Source organism: Oncorhynchus kisutch, linkage group LG10 (genome assembly GCF_002021735.2).
Source record: "Oncorhynchus kisutch isolate 150728-3 linkage group LG10, Okis_V2, whole genome shotgun sequence".
Taxonomy (NCBI): domain Eukaryota; kingdom Metazoa; phylum Chordata; class Actinopteri; order Salmoniformes; family Salmonidae; genus Oncorhynchus; species Oncorhynchus kisutch.
The window spans coordinates 52,530,194-52,550,617 of NC_034183.2; the positions used below are offsets into that span (position 1 = coordinate 52,530,194).

General features: G+C 46.7%; 1 protein-coding gene across 7 annotated transcripts in view; it reads right to left on the minus strand.

Annotated features, from left to right (window-relative positions):
• Positions 1 to 2,257: 2,257 nt before the first annotated feature.
• The window catches only part of LOC109898387 (voltage-dependent L-type calcium channel subunit beta-1), a 37,709-nt gene continuing 19,542 nt past the window's right edge, over positions 2,258 to 20,424 (minus strand). For 3 of the 7 annotated variants that reach the window (XM_031833963.1, XM_031833967.1, XM_031833968.1), the window contains 13 exons: positions 19,057 to 19,176; positions 18,568 to 18,690; positions 18,116 to 18,252; positions 17,557 to 17,624; positions 16,075 to 16,235; positions 11,615 to 11,695; positions 11,455 to 11,513; positions 11,197 to 11,306; positions 10,431 to 10,439; positions 7,199 to 7,350; positions 6,960 to 7,055; positions 6,566 to 6,751; positions 2,258 to 4,364 (listed from right to left, as the gene is read on the minus strand). In XM_031833963.1, coding sequence (XP_031689823.1) covers positions 3,813 to 4,364; positions 6,566 to 6,751; positions 6,960 to 7,055; positions 7,199 to 7,350; positions 10,431 to 10,439; positions 11,197 to 11,306; positions 11,455 to 11,513; positions 11,615 to 11,695; positions 16,075 to 16,235; positions 17,557 to 17,624; positions 18,116 to 18,252; positions 18,568 to 18,690; positions 19,057 to 19,176 — 1,854 coding nt within the window. In that variant the 3' untranslated portion in view covers positions 2,258 to 3,812. Of the gene's footprint in view, positions 4,365 to 5,721; positions 6,752 to 6,959; positions 7,056 to 7,198; positions 7,351 to 10,430; positions 10,440 to 11,196; positions 11,307 to 11,454; positions 11,514 to 11,614; positions 11,696 to 15,446; positions 15,476 to 16,074; positions 16,236 to 17,556; positions 17,625 to 18,115; positions 18,253 to 18,567; positions 18,691 to 19,056; positions 19,177 to 20,424 lie in introns of those variants that run through there. The other 4 variants (XM_031833966.1, XM_031833969.1, XM_031833965.1 and 1 more) reach the window with 4 other exon arrangements.

The window sequence follows — 20,424 nt, forward strand, 5'->3', positions numbered from 1 at the left end:
CTTGCATTTAAGAGCAATTGGAGGCAACGAAAGGAGTGTTGTATGGCATTGAAGCTCGTTTGGAGGTTTATTAACACAGTGACTTTGGGTCATGATGTGGGCATGAGGGAAAGCCTGAAAAATGATGCAACATATGATCTCAGATTCAGGAAGAGGGACCACCACACCCAAACTTCTAGATATTTAGTTAACTACTTCCTCCTATAGAACATTATATGGTTCTAACTTCCTTTTAAAATGTCTAGAATTCAAAAATATATATATAGTTTCCTCCACAGTGTATGCATGACAGTCCAGGGCATGCCACGCGCTGCGCTGAGTCCTGCGGCTGTTGTGTTTTCAACCAGAGATGAGTCAAAAACCACAAGTTCTTAAGAAGCTTTCTTCTTTTTTCCCTTAGTAAGCGAAACAGAAACCATATTTTAAGCCACAGTTTATGTAACAAAAGGTGAACTACAGCAAGCTTCAGCTATCATACGTATTGTTATGCCATGTACCGGTTGAGGTTTTCATGTTTCTTTGACAACGGCTTCAATCACCAATATACTTCAATTACTGTATGGTTTTGGGTTGCATTGCAAGAACTGAGTGATTGTTTAGATTAAAGTATAGCTAATTTAAATGGCAAACTAATGTATTCAGTCATACAGCCCTCTAGGTGTGGAGGATGTGCAAGTGTGTGTCCCTGATAATCATCAGTGATTATCAAGCCCCCTCTGCTGTTTTGTGGACTTCAGGAAACAGCAAACGGAGCACCGCCCTAAGTTTTAAATTCCTCTGTGTACACATCAATGTTCTATAGGAGGAAGTAGTTAACTAAATATCTAGAATCACAGACAAGTTGAAATGGTCCACCCACACAGACAATGTGGTGAAGAAGGTGCAAGAGTACCTCTTCAACGTCAGGAGGCTGAAGAAATGTGGCTTGCCACCTAAAACCCTGACAAACTTTTACAGATGCACAATAGAGAGCATCCTGTCGGGCTGTATGTTACGAGCCTCCTAACAGAGGGAGGTGCAGGAATCAGGAGCAGGAGAGCAAGAAATCCCAGTGGCGAAATAGTTTAATGAGCAGTCCCAACTCAACTACAACATGGAACAGAAAACACGCCCAAACGAGGTTGCCACTCACACAGGGAAATGAAGCGCTACACACGGAGGAGAAACCTCTACTCCTAAACACAAGAGCAAACGGCACAACTGCCTTGTGAAAAGAAACCCTGTGGTGCAGACACGCACCCCTCAATAACGTAACACCAGAAAACAATCCCGCACAAAGACTAGCAGGCAGCGGAGGTAAATATACCCACGAAATCAACTAATAAGACACAGGTGTAAACAATACAGACAGACACAAACAAAAAGGGAAAATGGATCGATGGCAGCCTAGTAGGCCGGTGACGACGACCGCTGAGCACCGCCCGAACAGGGAGAGGAGTCGTGACACTGTATCACCGGATGGTAAGCAAGTGCACCGCCCTCAACCGCAAGGCTCTCCAGAGGGTTGTGCGGTCTGCACAACACATCACCGGGGGCAAACTACCTGCCCTCCAGGACACCTACAGCACCCGATGTCACAGGAAGGCCAAAAAGATCATCAAAGACAACAACCACCTGACCCACTGCCTGTTCACCCCGCTACCTGGGACCGAGAGACTGAAAAGGCCATCAGACTGTTAAACAGCCATCACTAGCACAGAGAGGCTACTGCCTACATAGACTCAAATCATTGGCCACTCTAATAAATGGATCACTAGTCACTTTAATAATGCCACTTTAATAATGTTTACATATCTTACATTACTCATCTCATATGTATATACTGTATCTTATACCATCTATTGCATCTTGCCTATGTCGCTCGGTCATCCATATATTTATATGTACATATTCTTATTCCATCCCTTTAGATTTGTGTGTATTAGGTAGTTGTTGTGGAATTGTTGGATTACTTGTTAGATATTGCTGCACTGTCGGAACTACAAGCACAAGCATTTCGCTACACTCGCATTAACCTCTGCTAAACATGTGTATGTGACCAATAAAATTTGATTTGATCAAAGGAGTGATACAATGAAATTCCCAAGCATCTTTTTTTTTCCTGATGAAAATTTTAATTAAAATACGAATTTATCCACAGATTAAAAATGAAAGGCAGAAAAAGCTCAATGTAGCTACAATCAGGCACCCATTATAAATGTTCTTCCATCTTTTTAACAATTGCAATAACGCAACAATAAACATTATTTACGAATCATTATTGAATATTTATTTATTTGACTGAAGAAAGGTGTGGGCAGAAGGAGCCCACCAAAAACATTTGTGGATCCTCCATTTAGTTAACTGAGTTGAAGACCATGTTGTGTACCTATCCCTGCCCCCCTTTACACTCTTCTCACTAGGGCTAAATAACTGAAGACCTTATAAAATACAAATGTCCACAGGAAAAACGACACTAAAGTCAGTCAGAAATCAAGAAGGGAAGTGCATGGCATCTGACATTCAGACATGCTAGCTGTTTGTTTGAACATTTGGGGTGATTTACCACGCAAAACAACTCGTATATAACTGTTAGTGTGCCCTACAACAAGTAAACAACACAAACTGGTGCAGAGAAAACAAGATGGTGGTGGACATCGTGCTGGAGCAACAAGGGTTGGCTACAGTGCAGGGTAGTAAAGCCAAGAAGACACATACAGTAGAGACACACAGATATGAAAACAGCGAGTGTGACAAGAGTTAAGACATCCCGCCATGACAATGGTGGACATGGCTTGGCGAAACATTCCGGCACTTGTGATTGGAGTTTTCTTGGAAGTAAAGTCTGACGGTGTGAGAGACTATTAGGTAAGATATTTCATTCACGCGACGACTACTGTAGTGCGGCTTATGAACTGTACCACGTTCGAAAAGACAAATGTATACTACACGAGCGAAGCTATCACCCACAGACAGACAGTATCCCTAAGATAGCAGGAAACGCGCTGCGCGATGTGGAAAACCAGACCAGATAAATACAGTTCTATTTAAATGCTATGGCTGAAGTCGGTTAGGGAAGAAGAAGTAGTATCTTTGGGGGGGTTTCCTTTTATTCGTAACATTAAGGTAAGCGTCAAAACGAATAAAACCAATTATCTCAATAAACTATTCTAAAGATATTTATGGCAACTTTTCCATCCAGATAGCTTTTAAGGTCTGGGTGATGAGGAATTCGGAGGAGAGGGACTCAAAAAGCTTAGGATCCATCCTGAAAGTGTCTGAATCCGGAAGCTGAGCCTCTGAAGCTGTGGGGATAGAGACCCTGATGCTCTGTACTGTACATGGGACATACAACCCTGTTTAAGACGACAGAGGACAGACACGACAGACTACAGCTCTATCAGCCTTCACATTCTACACTACAGAGATTGAGCCATACAGATCACAATCATAATGATAACTGTCCTCGTGCTGTCAGTTCAGTAGGATTCCGTGGTATTCATGCAGTAGTACTAACAAAAGAAACTAAAAAGAGACCAACCAAACTGCTTTTTTTCTCAAAACATAAATAAATTGAATATAGCTAAAATAATTGGATGAGGTGTATGGCATCTGGCAGTTGTTTTTTTTCTTTACAGCGTACTCAACAATGAGAAAAGTACCTCTTTAATAAGGGTTGTAAACAGATTAATTCATGGGCTTCTGATTGGCATGGCCCCCAAACCCACCCTCCTCTCCCCGCTAACCCCCTAGCCCTAACCGTGAAACCCCTTTCCTCCCTCCCTCCCCCAGTCTGTCCATCAGCCTCCTAGCCCATGCGTCGTGGTGTGTGTTCAGCGGATGTACACGTCCCTCCCCCAGTCCTCCTGGTTCTTGTTGTGGCCCATGTTCGCCCCGGTGTCCCCGGGTTCCTGGCAGTACCTCTCCCTTAGCTTGGCCCGGCTGTGTTGCTCAGGCTGGGTGTGGGAGGGCATGGGAGGGTGGTTGAGGTTCTCCTGATCCGGCTCGGCCCCCTCGTCTTCCCAGGACGCCTGGCGGCCGTGGTGCTGGGCCAGGTGGAGGCGGCTGCCCCCGCCCCCTACCCCGCGGTACATCTCAGACTCCTCGTAAGGGTCGGTCTCAATGTCCATGCAAGAGTCCCCTGCTTCAGTGTAGGCCGAGTCCCGACTGCCCTGCGTCTCCGAGTCAAAGGTGTCCTGCCGGGACAGGCCCCTCCCACCCCCTCCCCGTAGCTGGCCCCGCGAGGAGTGCAGGTAGGTCTGCTGCTTCTGCTGCTGCTGCTGCTGCTTCCCTCCCTCACTCTGGTAGTCATGGAGACTGCCGCTGCCACCGCACTCCGAACGAGGCCCTTCCCGCTTCTGTTCTCCGTGCACCAGGTACGGCCCCTGCAGCGAGCCACGCCCATACCACACGACACGCCATGCAGAGACACAGTGAGACAGACAGAACAAGGCCCAGGCAGTGAGTTAGTCAACAGGGTTAGGACAGGTTAGGGTGCAGTTAGATAAAAAACAGGATATGAGTAATGTCAGACAGTCAGTTCACAATGCAACACAAATAGAGGTTCACAGTATAACAATAAATGTATTTATGTGGTACTTAAAGCACACGGCTATTGCATTGTTATTGCATTGAAATAATTACTTGGTCAAAGTGACATTATTTGTTGTATTTAATACATGCACGCAGACTCTTTTCCATAGACTACAGAAATGTGTTCATTCATCACCTGTAAGAGAAACAGCCATGCAGTCATTAGGCAAGCAAAACACCATGATCAGCTCCTGGCTGCAAAACCAACAGTGCCCTCATCTGGCTGATATTTCACAGCAGCTAAAATGATGTTTCAACTAATTGTGATATCTCTTTTTCATTCACAAGCATGTTCCTCATCCTAAGTAGTAAGTATTACATTCTGTTTAAACTCAGCACACTTAACAAGACACTTTTTAGAGTTGAGTCAAGCCAACATTTGGCTGATCCTTGCTAATGACTTTTGAATAGGCCGAGCTTAAAGTCACACCCATTTGTCAGTAAAACAATAACTGAAATAATAACTAAATGAATCTATACAGCCGCCATTGTCTTATGTCAGATCGCGTTAACTCGTAGGCGACGCTCGGCCCCCCACCGAGACAGATCAGTGCAGGCGGAATCGACGCGCTGTGTCTGACGTAAGGCAATGTACAGCCAGCCGCACCATATCAAATACGACCTATTGTATCAGAGCAAGCACTGTTCATAATACTGCATTTATGTCTAACTGAACACGATTCAAACAATTCTGTGGGTATAACTCATTGATATATGGAAGCAGCTCGGACACTTTTACAAGGTCTTGGACTATGACAGTCATGAGTCATGCTGTATGTATTTGGCTGAAGCCAGTGGCTGATTGTAGATGAGACCCAGATGATCATTTTTCTGCTGGTTAGAGTTTCCTGTGTGAATTAATGAAATAGGACATTCCTATTAGTCATGGCCCACATCACTTCACACACGCGCGAGCTCACACATATGCACGCTCACACGCACACAGCCCATCCCTGCCACGCCACACAAATCAGAAAACTAGAAATGATGCCACAACAACAAGGCACACATTGGCCAAGCGGCCGAGATGACTCGCTCCTTTTCAGGGACGGTGCCATGGAAACAACGGAGAAGGGAAGTAAACTGGACACCGTTTCCCCGACGATAAAGGAGTGCTGAAGAAAGGAGGTCAGGCAGGGAGCCCCGAGGTTGGGTAAGGGGCGCACAATTTTATCTACCAATTACAGTAAACAGGGAATAGGCAGCAGACCAGAGACAGAGGTACTTCACTGACTGATGGATGGATGATGGAGGATTTTCACTTCTTCCAATAACTGCCCCCGTCAATTCATTTCACAACTTCAATGTGATTGTGTGTGTGTTATTCTCACTGAAAATCCAGTGCTGGTGTGGTCTGGATCCAGTGTCCTGCCCATATAAACTCTCCTTTGCTAATTTTGCTGTGTGTGTTGCTCTAAGACACTGTGTCATTTGCAGAGAGGTTTTCTTGAAGAGGACGAAGCTCTCTGTTTGTCCTCTCGGTGTTTGTGTGTGGGTGTTTTCTAAAGCAGAAGGATTTTTACAGTAATGTGTGGGGCCTATATTGTTCCGAGTACTCTGATGTGTGTGTGTGTTTGTAAGTGTGTGTGTGAGAATATGAATGTCTGTGTAAGTGTGTGTATGTGCTATTGAGTTGGATCCAGTGTGATGGACCCAGAATACTCTCCAGTAAACAGCCTCCTCCCTCTCTCCATGTACGTGGTGTTTCTCTACACAGTATTATGAATGAGAACGGGGTCTAAACATAATGTGATTAGGTTCTTTCCTTCTTTCAGGTCAAGGGGAGGGATGGAGAGAGGGAGGATGGGGGGGGGGGAGGTATATCTGGAGTGCAGGCAGCCGGGTTTGGAAGGGGGTATTGCTCCCCCTGAGCCCCCCCCCCCACAGCTGGCCTTTAGAGGGCATGCTCGGCCACCTTCCCGTGCTCGGCCCCGGGGCCATCCAGGCCGGGCCAGAACTCCAGGTTGCGGCGCAGGGAGGTGAGCACCTGTACCTGCAGGTTGGAGACGGGCTCTGGGGAGGCGGCCAGGGCGGCCGTGGCCATTGTGCGGTTGAGGAGGGGGTTGGGGGGGTTACTGCTGGGGGGGTGCGTGGCCTTCCAGTAGGCCTCCAGGTAGTCAGCCAGATGCTCACAGGCGTCCTCCAGCTGGTTCTCATCCAGGATGATGTCAAACAGCTCCTACATACAACACAGAGGGACATGATGTTAGTGTCTCACCTTTCAACTTCAGAGATTCAGCCAACTACCTAAAAGGGCATTAATTTCAATGTTAAGCCAATGCCATTGTTCAGACTGGTCATTGTGAATGAATTTGTTCAGGGCAAACAGCATGTAAGAACATGTGCCTTTCGGGCCACAGAATCCAAGGTCACAGACAGACACTCACAGGGGGGCACTGGGCCAGCTTGTCTGCTGCCACCATCTGCACGTTCAGGTGTTTGGCCTGGGACTTCCCCCGGGATTTAATGAGCCTCTGGAGGACCTGAAGGGAAACAGGCAACAACATATCGCTGGTCACTGACAGAGATGTCACATCTACAGACATTTCAGTCACATACATGCCATCTCAGTAGGACGTGATAGAGGAAGTCAATCGACCGCAAAGTCATTCCGCTCAGAGGGTACCTTCGGTGAGGCTATTTTGATGTAGACGATGATAGGAGCCAGGGAGGTCTTAGCCAGCTGAGAGGGGTGGTTAATGGTGTCTGCGTCTAGGGCAACCAGCTGCAGGGTGCGGGCCAGCTCAAAGATACGCTCAATTTCACTCTGCACCTCCGCTATGTGGTAGAGAACAACATGGAAATGCAATAAGTAACAAGGTGTAGTAGGTGTCTGAACACACAGAGGATACAACTTGAATTGGTGGTCAAAATCCCAATTCTGTCCACATTTAAATCCCTTCTGGAGTATACAGGAGATCAGTGTGACATTTCACACACTTACCATTTAAAAAAACAACAACAGGATAGACACAAGCACATGCAAACGTGGCATGTTAACACGGCATCATGCATGTCAACATTTTGGCAAAAGGTTTGGTGCATGTGAAACAGAACCCATCGTACTAGATGGTCCATTTACACACCGCTAAATGGAACATTGGGGGCATTCTCATTCTGTTGCCACATTCCAACGAGCAGTGACTGATGTTTTGCACTGGTAAATGTGATCTCTGACACAGGTTTTTATATATCGACTCACACTCGGGTCGGAAGGAGGCGTGTGAGAATGAGAGGCCTCTGGCAGCACTTGATGTACTGTTCTGAACACATCGATGAATACAATAATCGCAAAGTGATGAAGTGTAACTACATTCGCTGTTAGAGCCATCAGGCATTGCAAACGTATTAGTCTGTTTGGATGTTCCGGCTTTGCACACTCTCGTTCTCCTTTTGGGTACGTATGGGAGGGAGGAGGGGGGAGTTGTTCCAGCCACAATGACATAACAGGGGACAGGTAATCCGCAGGGGGCCTGCGGGCTGCAGACGCTCTCCCTCCGAAGGGCTGAGGTAGAAAGGAATTAAACCTGCAGGCGGAAGGCAGCGACCAGAGGCTCCACAGAGAGATAAAGGAAATGAACTTTACCTAAAATGATAACCTAACAACCTGTCCTAGTTTCTATTAACCTGCAAATGTCCTCTATTTACACTGCATCTCTGTGAAGAATGTGTTTCCCTGTATCAGAGATTGGTAGTAAACAATGATGTACGGTATATAAACTCATGAATATACAGTGCCTTGCGAAAGTATTCGGCCCCCTTGAACTTTGCGACCTTTTGCCACATTTCAGGCTTCAAACATAAAGATATAAAACTGTATTTTTTTTGTGAAGAATCAACAACAAGTGGGACACAATCATGAAGTGGAACGACATTTATTGGATATTTCAAACTTTTTTAACAAATCAAAAACTGATAAATTGGGCGTGCAAAATTATTCAGCCCCTTTACTTTCAGTGCAGCAAACTCTCTCCAGAAGTTCAGTGAGGATCTCTGAATGATCCAATGTTGACCTAAATGACTAATGATGATAAATACAATCCACCTGTGTGTAATCAAGTCTCTGTATAAATGCACCTGCACTGTGATAGTCTCAGAGGTCCGTTAAAAGCGCAGAGAGCATCATGAAGAACAAGGAACACACCAGGCAGGTCCGAGATACTGTTGTGAAGAAGTTTAAAGCCGGATTTGGATACAAAATAATTCCCAAGCTTTAAACATCCCAATGAGCACTGTGCAAGCGATAATATTGAAATGGAAGGAGTATCAGACCACTGCAAATCTACCAAGACCTGGCCGTCCCTCTAAACTTTCAGCTCATACAAGGAGAAGACTGATCAGAGATGCAGCCAAGAGGCCCATGATCACTCTGGATGAACTGCAGAGATCTACAGCTGAGGTGGGAGACTCTGTCCATAGGACAACAATCAGTCGTATATATTGCACAAATCTGGCCTTTATGGAAGAGTGGCAAGAAGAAAGCCATTTCTTAAACATATCCATAAAAAGTGTCGTTTAAAGTTTGCCACAAGCCACCTGGGAGACACACCAAACATGTGGAAGAAGGTGCTCTGGTCAGATGAAACCAAAATTGAACTTTTTGGCAACAATGCAAAATGTTATGTTTGGCGTAAAAGCAACACAGCTCATCACCCTGACCACACCATCCCCACTGTCAAACATGGTGGTGGCAGCATCATGGTTTGGGCCTGCTTTTCTTCAGCAGGGACAGGGAAGATGGTTAAAATTGATGGGAAGATGGATGGAGCCAAATACAGGACCATTCTGGAAGAAAACCTGATGGAGTCTGCAAAAGACCTGAGACTGGGACGGAGATTTGTCTTCCAACAAGACAATGATCCAAAACATAAAGCAAAATCTACAATGGAATGGTTCAAAAATAAACATATCCAGGTGTTAGAATGGCCAAGTCAAAGTCAAGACCTGAATCCAATCGAGAATCTGTGGAAAGAACTGAAAACTGCTGTTCACAAATGCTCTCCATCCAACCTCACTGAGCTCGAGCTGTTTTGCAAGGAGGAATGGGAAAAAATTTCAGTCTCTCGATGTGCAAAACTGATAGAGACATACCCCAAGCGACTTACAGCTGTAATCGCAGCAAAAGGTGGCGCTACAAAGTATTAACTTAAGGGGGCTGAATAATTTTGCACGCCCAATTTTTCCGTTTTTTTTTTTTTTTTTTTTTGTTGAAATAACCAATAAATGTCGTTCCACTTGTTGTTGATTCTTCACAAAAAAAATACAGTTTTATATCTTTATGTTTGAAGCCTGAAATGTGGCAAAAGGTCGCAAAGTTCAAGGGGGCCGAATACTTTCGCAAGGCACTGTATGAACGTCTAATTGTGTATGCGTACAGGCTCCTTGTAAGTAAAGTGTTATTACATGTTGCTTTACAGTAGGGTCCCTGATTCTGGGTCACAGGGTGGGAGGCAATGGAGGATGGAGGGGGGAGTATCAGTTTCCCCTGTACACTCATCCCTGACTACAGTTGCCACCCCCCCCAGCCCCCCCTATCACATTTCCCCTGAACCTCAGACAGACAGACAGGCAGACAGCAGGCAGATGCTCAGCTGAGCAGCCTAGAGCCACCAGAGCCAACCAGCCAACTCATTCGGCTGTGTAATTAGTCTACTCTTTCCAAGCCTTAGTTCAAGTTGTTTTATTACTGCAAGCAACAGGCTTTCACAAACATGTGTGAGGAACAGACAGGCAGACAGATGCATGAGGGATGAGTGTTTGAGGGGATGAGGAGAGTAGTGAGAGACAGACAGGGGAGGAGGTCAGAGGGGGAAAAAAGCTCTCGGTTGTTTTCCTCGTGGGGTCGAGAGCATACGTACCCAGCACGTCTGAGAGACGTAGAGTGAGTGGAGGGAAGGAGAGTGGTGGGAGAGAGGGACAGGTGGGTGGAGGGTAGGAAAAGACAGGATGGAGAAAGAGAAGAGGCCAGGTCAGAGAGGGACCATGAGTAATAAAGCTAGAAGGCTGACAGCCCTTTCAGGGTTGTCAGGCTACACTGCCCCTCTCTGCTCAGCTAGCCTCTCCTCTAGAGGAGCCTTCCTGTTCTGTGCTTAGCCCTACTCACTGATATTGAAGACGATCCACGCCAAATGGAGTGGATTGATGACCTTCTAAGTAAAAACATTTGTGTAATTCAATTCCATTTCAATTCAATGGTTGAATGGGCGACTAGGAGGCTCCCTACTGCATGTTGTCAATAGATGCTAACATCCAATCAACCAATAATCCCTGACCTTTCGCTGACCAGGTAGCTATTACCAACAGAAACAATACTTTTAAATATCTCTCTCCCAATACTCGGAGACAGGTAAACACCAGTCTTCATCGGGCAGGTCAGGTCATCGGGCAGGTCATCAGCAGGATCAAACACTTACACAAGCTAAGATGGATATATGAAAACACTGATAGTGAAAGGTAACAACACAATAGCCCAACGGATAATAAGAAACATCATCTAACAAAGCTTTTTGACATGTATCAAGTGGGTGTGTGTAGGAAAGGCACAGAGCCAGTCCTGGCGCTTATTGCGATCAATGGTTTTGATTTAGGTACAAAGATGACTTGCACTACAAGGTCCTGTCTTACCCAGGCTGGAGCGGGTGCTGGAGCGCTCGATGATGGTGTGTTTACTGGGGTTGTTGAGGACCGAGCGCTTGGCAAGGGAGATGTCTGCTGTCACCCGGGTGATGGATATCCTGGAAGAAACATTATCAACCAATCAGGGCTGAGAACTGGAAATGTCTTAAAGCAGGTTAAACTAAATAACTAAGTTGAAGACATTTTCAACCTTTACTAAATATGGTAAATATTTCAGTCAGGTTCTCTGGCTGGCCTGAAACTCACCTGCCCTCAAACTTGTGCTTGAGAAAGTCGAAGAGAGCCTTTTGCATCATGTCAGTCACCTGTTGGAAGACGAGGAGAAGAACAACCGATGCGTGGGGATATGACCGGTATAATAAACCATGAAGAACGTTGGGGAGATTGAGCTACACAGTAGCCTTACCTCGTAGCCCTTCAGTGACGGCCCCACGAGAATGATGGGTCTCATGGAGGGGACCACGTCGTACGGGGGGACATGCTCCATCTGAGCCAGGCAGGAGAGCACCAAGAGTGGGGTGAGACACTATAACCTCTGTGTCTGAACACAGACATGCACGCGAACAGAGCTCACGCATACTCCGAGACGCACAATCTACAGCCACTTTGTACGCACGCGTCTGGAGCTACACAATCTACTGCCACAGAAACACACACACACATAAATCAACATTATGTCAACACCAACTCTTCCTCTCTCTCTGTACAGTAGACTACAGTCAGAATGATATGTAATGCATTTCAGACAGAGGCCATTTATTATCTTGGAGAGGGTAAAAGACCAAGCTCAACATTTTTCACAGAAAGCACTCATTTTCCATTTCTCAGTCTGCTCTCCCAGTCATAGCAAATTAAATAAACCATAATCAAATTGGATTGGAATGAGCTATGGAGAGTGGTAAGGGCCATTATTGATATATATATAGAGAGAAAAAATCTCAGTAGCTTTCATGCACCCAAAGGCTCATGTGACTGCAGTTCCAGTCGAAGATAACACTCCCTCTCCTACTCTCTCGTAGTATGTATCTGTGTGTGGTGGACCCCTCTTGCTTTATAGAAAGAAGCCAGATAGACACCGAGCCAAATGGGTTTTTAGGCCCAGAGAAAAATGGACAACAAGCACACACACTAAACCTACAAAAAGATACCCCTCATTTTGAACCAACATACAGAGAACGTATTTCAGACACTTACTCAAACACTCAAATCACATTGAAAATGGAAACATACACAGACGACACGCACTCTTACGCAAAACACCCACACCCAGTCAATCAATACTCCGACCAAGTACAACAAATGCATACATTAACGTTCCATCAATATGAATCATGAGAAGCATCTGCATCTATAAGCATCTGTTCTGTGATAGAAAGCGCCCCGTTTTGGAGTGACAGGTGAGGGGAGAACACTAAGTAAAACCACTCCCATGGTCTATCCACGAACAGACAGGCAGGCATTAGGAGAATACAGATGTAGGATCTTCATTTGACCTATATTGTCACGGCAAAAATAATCCCGCAGCAACAGGTTTTGAACGTTTAGTCCATAGTGATGGTTGATCCGTGGTTAGGCCATTAACTGGCCAAAAGTAGTGCCTGTGAAAAGTGCAATACTGTTAATATAACGGTGTGTTCGTGTGGGTTTTCAGTAAATGTATGTAAATCACAAAGCTCATTTGCATTTCCTGCAGGACAATTCTCAGCAACAAAAAGTGATCACATTAAGATCCTACACCCGCTCTTTGTATTCCCAGCACGCCTTCTCCTCTGTATTCCATGCAGCACTTTAGTGCACTGAGAGCAGTAGCATAGAGGCTTGAAGAGCTCTCCTCCACTAAAGGTACGTTACATAAAGCCACACCTCCACGACCAGGCAGTGGACTCAGTTCACCTCATTACGATTCACTACATCTAAAAATACACTTAAGAACTTTTCCAAATGGTGCTCATCACTAGAGGTGCAGTGCTGGGGGAAGTCTCTCTCTTTCTGAATGACATGGACTTTCACGTAATCTATAGAGAGTGTTTTTGCTATTGGAGGACAAAGCGTGCCTCTGCCTCCACAGTCTCCTGTATCTACGGGATCAAAGCTGTGTTGACAGCTCTGAGATAGCGAGGGATAGCGAGGCGGGCTGATGACAGGCTGTCAGGCTGTCAGTCAAAGCAGCCGTCCAGAATGGGTATGAAAACACATCAGGGAGCATTAACGTTCACCAGAAGTGTGAGTGACAGGGGCCGTGACACGCCTGCACCTGCTTACTGGCAGCCCGTGTTTACCCAATCAGCTCTGACTGCATACTGGCAGCCCGTGTTTACCCAATCAGCTCTGACTGCATACTGACAGCCCGTGTTTACCCAATCAGCTCTGACTGCTTACTGGCAGCCCGTGTTTACCCAATCAGCTCTGACTGCGTACTGACAGCCCGTGTTTACCCAATCAGCTCTGACTGCATACTGACAGCCCGTGTTTACCCAATCAGTTCTGACTGCTTACTGGCAGCCCGTGTTTACCCAATCAGCTCTGACTGCTTACTGGCAGCCCGTGTTTACCCAATCAGCTCTGACTGCATACTGGCAGCCCGTGTTTACCCAATCAGCTCTGACTGCATACTGACAGCCCGTGTTTACCCAATCAGCTCTGACTGCTTACTGGCAGCCCGTGTTTACCCAATTAGCTCTGACTGCATACTGGCAGCCCGTATTTACCCAATCAGCTCTGACTGCATACTGGCAGCCCGTGTTTACCCAATCAGCTCTGACTGCATACTGGCAGCCCGTGTTTACCCAATCAGCTCTGACTGCATACTGACAGCCCGTGTTTACCCAATCAGCTCTGACTGCTTACTGGCAGCCCGTGTTTACCCAATCAGCTCTGACTGCTTACTGGCAGCCCGTGTTTACCCAATCAGCTCTGACTGCATACTGGCAGCCCGTGTTTACCCAATCAGCTCTGACTGCATACTGACAGCCCGTGTTTACCCAATCAGCTCTGACTGCTTACTGGCAGCTCGTGTTTACCCAATCAGCTCTGACTGCTTACTGGCAGCCCGTGTTTACCCAATCAGCTCTGACTGCTTACTGGCAGCCCGTGTTTACCCAATCAGTTCTGACTGCATACTGACAGCCCGTGTTTACCCAATCAGCTCTGACTGCATACTGGCAGCCCGTGTTTACCCAATCAGCTCTGACTGCATACTGGCAGCCCGTGTTTACCCAATCAGCTCTGACTGCTTACTGGCAGCCCGGGTTTACCCAATCAGCTCTGACTGCTTACTGACAGCCCGTGTTTACCCAATCAGCTCTGACTGCTTACTGGCAGCCCGTGTTTACCCAATCAGCTCTGACTGCATACTGGCAGCCCGTGTTTACCCAATCAGCTCTGACTGCCTACTGGCAGCCCGTGTTTACCCAATCAGCTCTGACTGCCCACTGGCAGCCCGTGTTTACCCAATCAGCTCTGACTGCTTACTGGCAGCCCGTGTTTACCCAATCAGCTCTGACTGCATACTGACAGCCCGTGTTTACCCAATCAGCTCTGACTGCATACTGGCAGCCCGTGTTTACCCAATCAGCTCTGACTGCATACTGGCAGCCCGTGTTTACCCAATCAGCTCTGACTGCTTACTGGCAGCCCGTGTTTACCCAATCAGCTCTGACTGCCCACTGGCAGCCCGTGTTTACCCAATCAGCTCTGACTGCTTACTGGCAGCCCGTGTTTACCCAATCAGCTCTGACTGCATACTGACAGCCCGTGTTTACCCAATCAGCTCTGACTGCATACTGACAGCCCGTGTTTACCCAATCAGCTCTGACTGCATACTGACAGCCCGTGTTTACCCAATCAGTTCTGACTGCATACTGACAGCCCGTGTTTACCCAATCAGTTCTGAAGACAGAGACAAATGGAAGCCCTGCTTGCATTTGGGGGTGGAACTAACATTTCCCTTCCTACAATTCCTCCCTATAATTTCAAATTTTCCATAATTTATTAATTGATCATTTTGGAACACAATATCCCTGGGGACAACTGCAACACGGAAATCTTCTTCTTGGGGCATAAGTGAAAACCTTGACAATAATGAGGAAATGTTCAAATCCAGTCACCTCCCACTCTCTCTAGCATAAGCTGACAGGAGAGCAGACTGAGGAACATGGAGAGACAACAGAGAGGAAGAAGAGGAGGAGGACGAGGCAGAACAGAAGGTAAAGGTCAATTAAAGGTCAGCACCGACTCACCGACTTCTGTTTCTGTTTAGCCGGACCACCTACAGTATCATTCCGCACACAACCCCAAACGAGAAGACAGAGCAAAAGGGACAAAACAAAGAGACAAAAAGCACAAAAGACAGAGGACGTGTTGTTATTGACAGGTGACGGTTAGTTGGGAATTGGGAGTGGAGCTGTTCAATAGGACAGCGGAGGCCACACCCACTGTAGTCTGATCGATAATGACATTTATTGTTTAGAGTTGCACCGTCGACGAATATTCATACATTGCTTTTGCATCGGCGAATGTATGAACGTGGTCAGGTTTCGTCTTTAGCTTTAGCTCAACCCCTCCCCCAGTTGACCAGCGCAGAAACACACAGGCAAACAGAACTCAACGTCACCGTGGTGACCAGAGACTGAGGGGCCAATCGGGATTAGGGAGTCAGACAGGCGCTGGCTAGCGGTGGGAACGGTGGGTCAGTTTAGTGCAGTAAGTCGGAGACGGTAAGGGTAAGAGGGGCTAGTGAGGACAGACAGAGGTTATTAAAAGCCTAGGACTGGGCCATAGCTTCGTGCAGAAGGGGGGTTTGGTTGAAGGGAGGTGGGGAGGGGAGGGGAAGCAGCCGTGGTGCCTGGGTCCCCTGGAGGGCTTTACCTTCTTAAAGAAGGGCAGGCGGTGGATTTGGCCCTGGGGGGAGGTGACGCTGCCTGCGCTGCCCTTGGGGGAGCGAGGGTCACCCTGGGGCTCAGGGGGCTCCTCGGCATCCAAGTCCAGGGGGTCAAGGTCAAAAGCCATCGTGGACATGTCCACATGAGCTGAGGGGTGGGGCGGGAGAGAGAGAGAGAGAGAGAGAGAGAGAGAGAGAGAGAGAGAGAGATGTATACAGAGAAATGAGGAAAGAGGAAAAAAGGGAGGACAAGAAAGGCAATCAAAAGCAGAGAGAAGGCCAGACACAGATCTGAGATCGAGAAATGGGAGAAATGACAGCGTTCTGAACCAGAAATAACAGTGCTGAAATAAAAGTCAATAGGTGACTAAGTAAAGAATAAATGCTTTTGGTCATGACGAAGTCAGTGCATGAGCAGGTCAGAAAAACAGTGATCGTAAACACAACAGTGAGTAAGAGAGCGATGCGGAGAGAAAGGAGGTGGAAGAGCGAGCTATTCACTGCTGAAGAAGAAGGTGGCGGAGACGAGAAAAAGAGAGAGAGAGAGAGAGAAGAGAAGAAGAGGTGCTAGGAGGTGGAGGCAGAAAAGAGGGTGTAGCTGCCCTGAGGAGGGTTTGCTGTGTGCTGGGACTGGTTAAGGTGGTGAGGGCTCTGTGTTTTGGATGTGGGTAGGGGTGCTTTAAGCTGGCACAGCCAGGCAGGAAGAGGGGTTTGGTATATCAGTTCAGGTATAACAAATAGGGTTGATAAAGAGAACCATACTATAACTGTCGTGCATTAACGTAACACATCCATCAACGGAGAAACAACGTGTCTGATCTCGTCCGTCTGTCTTCAATTCAATTATTCAGTTCAATGAATTCACTCCCAGTCGGCTCTTATCTAATAAAAACATGTATATATTTCTGTCAATCTTTCCTTCGGTCTCTATGCCAGTCTATTTATTTCCCTCAGTGAACCGTACTGTCTATCCAGCAGCGTGACTGAACTGAACTATCCCGTTGCTGCCCGGTGCCAACACTTTAAGGCTGAAATTGGGCATCAAAGTGCATTTCCTTTGACCAGGGCCAATAAGGCTTTGGTCAAAACTAGCGCACTATGCAGGGAATAGGGTGCCATTTGGGACACAGTCCTGGTCTGGCCAAGCGTAGTGATCAGATTTGACGAGAGGAGTGCTTATATCCTCAGCTGTGTTTCAGGCTGGTCCTGTTAGCCATGCTAATGACAAACCTGCTATAGGACCCCTCTCTTTCTCTCCATCTGACTCTCACTCCAGCAGCAGCAGCACCCACCCAGACGCTCCCCTCCACACTGCAGATATCTCATTCGTCATGGATCACTAACTATCCAACTCAAATCTGCACGGAATATTAGCGACAGGCCGCGGCAGAGGGCTATATCTATAGCTATCGTGTGTGTCTCTTCTAGCCAGCCGAGCTGTGAAGATGACCCCTTACCCCTGACCTTACCTGTGCCAGGAGGGGTGGGCCTGCGTGTTCCCGTGGCAACGTCCAGGCTGGAGCTGCCACCAGATTTGCTGTAAGAGGGAGGAGGAGAGAACAATGAGTGGATGGTTACTGGTAGGTGAAAATTGAAGTGGATTGAAAAAAAAATGTCATTGAAAATAAATGGAACTTTTCCCATTTTTTATTGTGAAGTGGTGATTGGGTGATCATTGTACTGTATTATGTTGCATGCATTGTGGAAGCTAATTGGATAACAGGGTTGGCTCAATTCAAATTGAAGGCAGTCAATTTAGAAAGTAAACAAAAATTACAATTCAAGGGCATTTATTTTCAATGACTTCTCAATAAACTGAAAAGTAGACGCTACTTATTTCAAAAGTTTAAAAAAATTATAAGAATTCAATTCAAATAACTATCTGAATGAACTGCCTTCAATTCGAATTGAGCCCAACCCTGATAACAGCTCTGACATGACGGTAGCTGATAGGTAACTGATCTATGTTGCTGTAAAGTGACTGGGTGATGGGTGCCAGGGGACGTGGGTGTGGGCAGCAGCCAGTACCTGGAGCTGAGGCGGTTCTGTCTCATCTTCTGCTCCTGCAGTAGCCTGGTGTTCTCCAGTTTGACTGGGCTGGGGATGAACCCCACCTCACAGCCCTCCTTCACCAGACGCCCAATCCACCAGTCATTATTGTACTTCTGCACAGAGCACACGGACAGACAGACAGACACGTAAATGCTACCCAATAATACACACACCAGTCTTCTCCTCCCTCTCTCACAGAGTCCCTGCTGAGTGTTGCCAAGGCAACCGCCGCCGCCATCGTAGCTTGCTTATCGACACATCAATCAGATATAAATATAGATCCGGATGTTTATATTATAACAAAATTGCCACTTTACCATATCCCACTGTCTTCGTAAAGCTCCAGGGGACGGGGACTAAATCATCTTCAGAAATGATCTAACAATAAGAAATAAAAAGGCCCAGTGTTGTTCACGCAGCCCCGGTACCTCTTTGATGTGTAGGAAGTCTTTGGCTTCAAAGGAGATGGCCATGCCCTGCACTGGGACGTCGTCGTTGGGCCCAGAGTTGTAGCCCACATTCGTCCGCACAGCAAAGGCCACTGGTTTGGTCTGGAGGGGTTGAAGCAAGAAAGAGAAAGCCGAAACAAAGAATGAGAACGGAGGATAAGAATGATGAATGACATGAGGGCGATAGAGCGGACAAGACGGGGGTGAGATATTACTCAACTTGTCATGTCGCTTCGAAGTCTATAATGTCACAAAGACTGTTATTGAATGTTAATTGACTAGAAAGACAGGCTATAATATGTGTTAACCGTGTACCTAAAACACAGAGGGGACACTGTCAGCGAGATTAGTCAGGTGTATAGTTAGGGTCAGGCGAATGGTTAAAGACTGTGCTGTTCTGTATGGCTGTATGGGGTACTGTATAACAGAAGGACAGGGCCACAGGGAAGGGCCATGGTGACCTCTGACCTTAGCTTTCTCAAGGGTGGCCAAGGCCTGTAGGTCTGCCTCCTTCCTCAGTGCCTCTGGGTCCTCCTCCAGGGACACATCTGAGTCCGACGGCCGGCTGGTGTAGGAGTCGGCAGAGCCCTGCAACACACACACACACACACACACACACACACACACACACACACACACACACACACACACACACACACACACACACACACACACACACACACACACACAGGGACAGAGTAAGGAAGTGAGAGTGAGTGAGTGTGTGTTTATGTGTGGGAGAGAGAAAGAAAGAGGACAGAGAGAGAGGAGGTATAGAGAGAAGGAAAGAGGACAGAGAGAGAGGAGGTATAGAGAGAAGGAAAGAGGACAGAGAGAGAGGAGGTATAGAGAGAAGGAAAGAGGACAGAGAGAGAGGAGGTATAGAGAGAAGGAAAGAGGACAGAGAGAGAGGAGGTATAGAGAGAAGGAAAGAGGACAGAGAGAGAGGAGGTATAGAGAGAAGGAAAGAGGACAGAGAGAGAGGAGGTATAGAGAGAAGGAAAGAGGACAGAGAGAGAGGAGGTATAGAGAGAAGGAAAGAAGGAGAATGTGGGAGATGGTGGCATGGTCATTTTTTTCTAGCGTGCTGTATGTTTGTTCAAGCGTGTGTGTGTATGTTTGTTCGAGCAGGGGTGTGTGTGTGTGTGTGAGTGTGTGTGTGTGTGTGTACACAAGCGTATTCTATGGCATGACCACACGTCCTTGAATAAAAAACCCTGTGCCTGTAAAGGCAATAAAGACAGCAATAGTACTACTGGAACCACACACACACACACCTCCCCATAACAACACCAACGACAGACAGGGGGGAGAGAAATTAGTGGAATGTAGAGGTGTGTGTGGAATAACACAATCAAGGCCTTGTGCCCAACGTGATAATCTGGGATCTCTCTCCCTTTCTGCTTTATGTCTCCTTCACTCTGTGCCTCTCAGTCTCTTCTCTCAATATATTATTTTCCACTGCCTGTCTTTTCACATCTCCCTATGCGTTGCTCCATCTCTGTTTAGACCATAATATGTACTGTAGTGTGTTCTGTCCATCTCTGGTTAGATCATAATATGTACTGTAGTGTGTTCTGTCCATCTCTGTTAAGACCATAATATGTACTGTAGTGTGTTCTGTCCATCTCTGTTTAGACCATAATATGTACTGTATTGTGTTCTGTCCATCTCTGTTTAGACCATAATATGTACTGTAGTGTGTTCTGTCCATCTCTGTTTAGACCATAATATGTACTGTAGTATATTCCTTCCATCACTGTTTAGACCATAGCATGTACTGTAGTGTGTTCTATACTACTGACTGGTGCCTACCTCATTCAGAATGCCTCGAGG